At 54.0% G+C, this 7,240-nt stretch overlaps 1 protein-coding gene across 1 annotated transcript; it reads right to left on the bottom strand.

Moving 5' to 3' along the window:
* Positions 1-2,186: 2,186 nt before the first annotated feature.
* IRF2BP2 (interferon regulatory factor 2 binding protein 2) lies at positions 2,187-6,119 on the bottom strand. Its single transcript, XM_082408672.1, has 2 exons — positions 4,921-6,119; positions 2,187-4,307 (listed from the first exon to the last, which is right to left on the bottom strand). The coding sequence occupies exons 1-2, from the start codon at positions 5,981-5,983 to the stop codon at positions 3,592-3,594; spliced, it is 1,779 nt and encodes a 592-aa protein (XP_082264798.1). The 5' UTR covers positions 5,984-6,119; the 3' UTR covers positions 2,187-3,591.
* Positions 6,120-7,240: the final 1,121 nt, after the last annotated feature.

The raw sequence follows: 7,240 nt of genomic DNA, 5'->3' as shown, positions 1-7,240 counted from the left end.
TAAGTTTCACAAGTTCCTTTCGTAGAGAAGTCCGCCAAGCCACTGATCAACAAGAAGAGAAAAAGCTGCAAACATCCAGGAAATTTCTTCCTACGTGATAGCAGACAGGAGTTTGAAAAAGGATCTCAGTGCATTCCACCTTTTATCTGCGTTTATAAATTTAAGGTTTCAGGGCTTCAACAAAGCTCACACATGGCTTTGGCTCTGACTTTTATTCCAAAGCTTTCCAAAAGGTAGACTTTTTTTCTTTCTCTTTTGTCTTCAGTGCATCTCCTCTGGCCCAACATGGCTGTTTTTATTCCACAGCTTTACAAAGAGCAGCTCCGTGTCTTGACAGTCTTTTCAATGTCGTCACTATCTTCCCCTTCCAATCTACTATTGCAGAATGGCTGGCTGGACTGCAAGTTGAAAAGTAAACAAGTGCTTTCTGGCTGTACTTTGTTCAGCTCTTCCCGTTATCTGCTTCCCCTATCCAGTTGCCCTTTCCCCAGTCCCTAGCACTTTTTTCTTCCTTCCATCAGTTGCCTTTTTGTTCCATGTCTTTTATCTCCTGCTATTCTCCTGCCATTCCAGTCAAACCTCAACCCCAAACCCACACATCCTTTGGTCTCATTGCCACTAGTGATTAAAACAGCCACTCTAAGCTTACTTTCAACAATTAAAAAAGGCCTCAGAAAATGTTCAGTGCTCCCAATTTTATTTTTATTTAATGCTAAAAGTTAAAGAAAAAAAAAAAAGGTACTGTAAATCTGACAAATGACAGAATGCAGGTGATATTTCCATAGCGTGATTTTAAAATAGAATAATGTTGATATCTGAGATTACACTCACTTCAGTTGACATGAGTTTCATCACATATAGAAAAAGTATCACCTTCAACTTAAAAAAGTAAAGGTTAAAAGGTGGCACACTTTTAAAATACTTGGTGGCCAAGGAAAGGTATCTAGTAAAAGTTGTAAACCATGTGTACGTTTCTCATAACTTTTAATGTGAGGCCACATGAAAGACAGTACATCTGTTAAATTCTATAAATTGTTAAAGCAAAAAAGTGAAAGCTTCAACACCCCATCCCCTAATATTTTGAGTATTAAAAGCACAGCTGAAATATTAGGATTTGAAATCTGATACTGCCCATGTACAGTAAGTAGCTTTCTGACATCTTTATCCAGCTGTGGAGAATCTCTGCACTGTGATCAGGTACAACAAAGGATCAAACCCATGTCCCAGTGTTAACTTTTTAACTTACGAGAATGCCAGAGATATAACCCATATCAACACTTTCCAGCTGCAAGCCTTCTAACGAAGGCCACCCAAGGGCCAGTCGGACTCTTATTTTTTAATAGGAGTAAACTCAACACACAGCCCTTTAAAGCTGTTCAAATTCTCCCTCTTGAACAGCAGCACAGAGATACCATAGGTTGTCTTTTCCACAGCTGGATAGACTTATTCAAAATGGCAGGATGGTTCTTTACTAATCTTTTTGGAAAGCTTATCTGTATTGAGAATGCAAAACATACAGATAGCTACCACAAATTAGGTCAAATGACTGATCAACTTGTAACATCTATGAGGTCAAATTCCAGTTTATAATAAAGTGCCTAGATATGCATTTATACAACAGACCATAGTAAGTTGAATTCTTTACAAATGTCTTTATGGGCATGTAAAATTGACTGTGTTTCTGCATGTGTGCATTTACATAAGAGAAACCAGTCTGCTCTGAGTCATAGATACTCCAATTAAAAAAAAAAAAGTGTAACAACAAACTGGTTAATCATGCAAGTCTGTTTGCAATATAACAATGACGGGTAACATGAATTTGCACAGCATTAATAGGTGCGCTCATTAAAAACACCATGAAAAAAATACTGTATTTGGTGCAGTATCTGATTTTCAAGTGTTAATAACCCGACCATTAAAAAATATTTGAGCAATTTAAAAATGAAAGACAAAAACATAACTGAAGAAGGATCCAAAGTGGGGTAACAATCTATATTTTCAAATTAAAAGAAAAGCTCGGTTGGGAACAATACACAGAAATTGTAGCAGACCTGGAAGCCATGAACCAGCCTAATTAGAGGGCCAAGTTACAAACCCCTGAACATGAAAGGATTTAGAGTAGTGTTCCTGTCAATGTTAAATCATAACAGCACAGAAGAAAAACCAGTATCACTGTGAGACAACTATTTCTAATAACTGATGATTTATTGGTTTAAAAAAACTCATTTTACTGATGCAAAATAGTAATCAAAAGAAATTAGTTTACAAAACGTTTCTAAAAATAGTTTGAGAGGTGGGGCCTGTCTATTATGTAAAACCCTTTCTTTAAGTTTCACTAGTTTATCATTTTTGTCCAGAAGAACAGTATTATTCACTTGGTATTTCAAACACATGTAATAAGGAAATTACAGGTTTCCTCCACCCCCATGCGGGCTGTCACTGATATGCCCACGGGCAGTCCTGGCAGCGCTCTGCGCTGTTACTGCCATTGTACCATACTGTATTTAGCGCTCCCTACAAACAGGGTGTAGGTGATCATATCAACAGCAACGGGGCTACAGGTAAATGATAAAACAACAAAACACAGAACAGAAACGAAACCAATCCCACAACCTCCAAGTTCACCTGGACTTCTCTTTCGACTCTCTTCAAAGGAAAACGACCACGGCCAACGACAGACAGAGCGCTCCAGGGTGTTTCGAAAGATCAAGTGGCGCTGCAGAGCCAGGCTCCACGCAAAGATGGCAGTGCCATCTTGTCCTCACCACCAGCCGTTATCACTGCCTCGAGTCACTGGATTGTGTATTATGCAACCGACTAGCATGCAGCATGGTCATCTTACAACTGATCACATGGGCCGTGAACAGTGGTCAACTTTGCCTTAACACACAAAAAAAATATCGCCCCCCGCCCACCCCCGCCCAGTCCTGAAAATCTCTCAGCAGCAACTCTCAGGCAGTCTTCAACAGCCCAACAACTGAACTTTAAGAACAAAATCCAAAATCGAGAAAGATTCAAAATCGATTTCCTGTTACTCTCAAAGGACAACGTTTGGGGAGAAACTCGGTGACATTTCCCAGTGGCATGCCCACTTCACAACAGTGCCCCTTTCGCTCATTTCCTTTCCGTCTCCACCACTTGGCCTCCAGCCTGAGAAAGGGGCCAGCAATAAGGAATAACAGACAGTAAGGCAATCTTACAACGTCAGAAAATGTATTTGGCTTTTTTTTTTTCTTTTTAAAATAAGTGCATACAAATACAGCTAAAAGCGTTTCTGATTTGCCAAGTGCTCTAAAAAAGCAGCGCAAGTCACAGCCTACATTGAACGGTAACTTTCACCAGGATAATAAAGCACAAAGATATGCTAATAACGTTAACAAAAGAAAAAAATGCTTTTATAAGTACATACCTTTTGTCGTCAGAAAGAAAAAAAAATAGAAACACAATGTATTCAAAAAAATCAAAATTATACAGCCATGTTTATGAAGTCTACATTTCCCTTGTCTTGGATATATATATATGTGGAGATATATACACAATTCAAGCAGTTTTAGTTAAGGGTAATCATTGGGTTTTTCTGAAACCGGAAAGTCACGAGTCTCTCTCTTTTTTCACTTTCACATCTCCAGCAAGGATGGTTGCAATCTCCCCTTGCATGAAGGCCCAGGGGACATTGGAGCCCACAAGGGGGCATTTTTCCCCACTGGGACAATAGACCTCTCCACTGGCTCCCTGCTGTTTGATGCTTTGTCTGGAGCAAGGGAAGCAGAACTTGTGCGAGGGGACGGACGGGCACTGCACGAAGTGGGTGTCCTCCAGCCGCTCGTGGCAGAGGGTGCAGCACAGCGGGGCGCTGGCCGCCAGCGAGGAGTCCGGGAGGCTGGCGGGGTGCACGGGCTCCAGTCCTCCTGTGCTGCCTGCCCCCTGGCCGCCCACCTCTCGGGGGCCCAGCCTTCTTTGGTTCACAGAGGACGGAGAAGGTGGGCTCCCGCTGTTCCTCCTGGTGGTGGAGTGCACCTGGCTGGCATCTTTCGAGGCATGACTGCCCCCCGCATTGTCTGCTACCAAGATTAGGGCTGCCATGGGGGACTGGCCGTTCTGGGCCGCTTCAGGCGGTGTGGTCCGGTTGGAATGAGGTGAGGCAGTGGGGGGCGGCGGAGACACAAAAGAGGATGTAGGAGTAATGGGGATCTTGAGCCCTTCTGTGGACGTGGACAGCCACGGCTGTGCCTCTCCATTGATCTTAGGCGGCCCGACTTCACCTTCTGGTTCTGGAGAAGGCTTCCTTTTCCTTGCTGTCCTTGCAACTGGAAGAACAAAGACATAAGAGGGGAAAAAAGGGACGTAAATGAACGTGCGCTGAAAACAATCTTTTTTTTTTCTAACACATAACAAAACTCCCCGAAGAATTTATCTTCTCTAAAAGCTGGCCCATAAAAACTCACGGGAGTTTCAAGAGCACGTGCAACTTAAACCACTTAGACGGACGGGACTCTAAAGCAGCCTAGCAATTAAAAAAAAAAAAAAAAAGCCACAGAAAATGGCCCCGACAGCGCTGCCTGTTTTCCCATAGGCCTGCCTGTCCCCAGACTGCACTGTGCACCTGACGGTTAACGTCCCCCCCGCGCCACGCACACACAGGTTAAAAGGTGACTGGTGCCCTCCTGCTCGCAGCCAGGAATGTGCTGGGAAAGGAAAGCCCTGTGTCGCTGCCTATCAGCCCGTCTGACTCATCTCTGTTATGCTGCTTCAGCACAGGAACACGTTGCCACTAAGCACTGGTTCCGCCTCGGGCAGATCAGGAAGTTGGGTGTTTGTTGTTTCTGGGCCGGGGGAGAACGGCGAATGGGAAGAGCACCCCTCCTCGGCTCTCCGTCCCCGGCTCGCCCCTAGATCCCCTCGCTCCACAGCCGCCCCTACCTGCTTTAGACCCGTTGGCCCCGTTGGCCTCGAAACCCAACAACCTGCCTGCAGTCAGGGCCGGCTCCTTCTTAAACTTGCTCTCGAAGGGCCCCGAGTGGCCGTGCTGGTGCAGCGCCAGCAGCGTGTCTCGCACGGTCTTGGGCCGGTTGACCCAGTCCTGCTCGCCGGGCCCGCGGCCTTTGCCCGCGCCCTCGGTGCCCAGCTCGGCCGCCCCGGCCCCCGAGGACAGACTGTCGGCCGGGCCGCGGTGCGAGCCCGCCGGCGGCTGCTTCTCCTTGGCCGCCGCCTCGCGCTGCTCATGCTCCGCGGCCGCGCCGCTCGACACGGACGCCGGCCGCTTGTGGGCGCCCAGTTCGGCGGGCTGCGCCGAGCCCAGGCCGGCGGCCGCGGCCCCGGACACGGCGGCCAGCGAGGCGGCGGCGCGGCCGCCCAGGCCGAGCGCGGCGGGCAGCGGCGTGGCCGAGCCGTTCATGAGCGGCACCAGGGTGGGCGGCACGGCGTGGCCGCGCCGCGGGTTCGGGCTTTGGCGGTTCAGCTCGGGCGGCTCCTCCAGCTTGGAGAAGCCGTTGGGCACCAGGATGCCGTTCACGGGCGGCGGCTGCGGCGTCGGCGGCTGGGCCAGGCTCGCGGCCGGGCGGCTGCCGCCGAAATCAGAGCCCAGGCGCGGAGGCCGCTCGGCCGCGGCGGCCGCCAGGGGGTAGCGCTCCAGGGCCTGCGGGGCGCGCGGGGCGGCCTCGGGGCCGCCGTGGCCGAGCGGCGGCGGCTGTTGCTGCTGCTGCTGCAGAAGGAGATCCTTGGCCGAGAGCGGCGGCGGCTTGGCGGCGGCCGGAGCCGCGGCGCCGGGCGGGGAGCGGCCCTCCGGGAAGCAGCCGTGCGCCCGCTTGAGCTGCCGCGCCGTCTCGATGACGAACTCGACGCGATCGGCGCCCTCGTAGTTGACGCAGCCACGGCACACGGGCTCGGTGAAGTCCCAGATCATGGCCCAGGGCATGCGGGGCAGGTCACACAGGTAGCACGACTGCCGCCGGGACGCGGCCGCCACCGCCACCGCCGCGGCCATGTCCGAGGAGCCCGCGGCGCCGGAGAAGGAGGAGGCGGAGGAGGAGGAGGGGGGGGCGCCGCCGCTCCCCGCCGGCACCACGCGCGCCCTCCTCCCCCCCCAACCCCGCGTCTCTCCCACCAGCGGCGGCGGCCGCAGAGGCGGCGGCGGCAAAGCCCGCGAAGGCTCGGCGCCCGCGCAGCGCCCCCGGTGCACGAGGGGCGGCGGGCGCGGGGCGAGGGGTTGCAGCCGCGGCAGCACGTCCCCCCGGCCTGCGCGGGCGCGGGCGGACGGCGGGGCGGCGCGGCGCGGCGGGCGCGGCGGCTGGGGCTCGGCCGGGGCCGCGGCGGGCCTCCAGACCGGGGCAAAGACGGGCCGCGCGGGCGCGGGGGAGCGCAGCAGGTCGCGGCGGCGGCCGGCTCGAAGTGTGGGGCGGGGGGCGGGGAGGCCGGGGGGGCGGGGGGCGGGGGGCGGCCGCCGGGGCAGGCTCAGCCCGAGCGGCGGGGCATGCCGCGCCGGGGTGGCGGCGGCGGCCGGGCGGCGCGGAGCTCGGGCGCGGCGCGGGCCACGGGTCGCTCCGCTGCTCTCTCACAGCTCCTGGCGTCGCCGCTCTCCAGCGCCCGCGTCAGCGCCCAACCCGCCTCAGCTCCGCCGCCGCCGTCGCTGCTGCTGCTGCCGCCGCGGCCGCTCCACTTCTACAGACTTGATTCTTCGACAGCCTCGCAAGGCGCCTGCGCGGGCCCCCTCCCCTCGCGCGCGCGCCCGCCCTCCCCCGCGCCCTCCCCCTCCCCCCGCCGGAGATGGAGCGCTGCCGGGAGAGCCGGTTCTGCGGCGCCCGCCTGCCCGCCCGGCAGCGCCGCGGCCCGTGTCCCCGACGTGAACGCGTGGCTGGCACGGCTTGCCTTCCTCCACCCGCTGGCTACCTCGACTCCTCGGGCCGAGTTCCCCCCCCCCCCTTCAGGTCCGTTTGGGACAAACCGTGCTAAAACTCATGTTTTGAAAAACAGGTCACTTTGTAACTTGGTTTTGTCCGTAATCTCTCGCGCATAGGGGCTTTTAAATCAAGCGTGGTTCACATTTTGTACAGAGCTTTATTTATTTGAACTCTTCGGTAAGTGCTTTTACACTCGCATGTGTCTTGGGAAGGACACAGGCGCCGCCGGTCCCCTGAAGTTTTCCTAAGAGGAAGGTGTGTGCTCGCAAGCCTAGGACCACGTCCGCCCGCCGTTTCCCGGAGCCCTTCCGGGAGGGAGCGGCAGCGGGAACGCCGCGCGATGG

This window comes from Balaenoptera borealis (assembly GCF_965194805.1).
Source record: "Balaenoptera borealis genome assembly, chromosome: 10".
Taxonomy (NCBI): Eukaryota; Metazoa; Chordata; class Mammalia; order Artiodactyla; family Balaenopteridae; genus Balaenoptera; species Balaenoptera borealis.
Note: the sequence above shows the minus strand (reverse complement) of the source record. Positions and strands in the feature narration are given on the sequence as shown.

Excerpts from the sequence above, each read along its gene's own strand:
- IRF2BP2 (XM_082408672.1), bottom strand. The coding sequence starts at position 5,983 with ATGGCCGCGGCGGTGGCGGTGGCGGCCGCGTCCCGGCGGCAGTCGTGC. Across the intron at positions 4,308-4,920 it reads GGCCAACGGGTCTAAAGCAG|TTGCAAGGACAGCAAGGAAA; the intron begins GTAGGGGCGGCT and ends TTGTTCTTCCAG.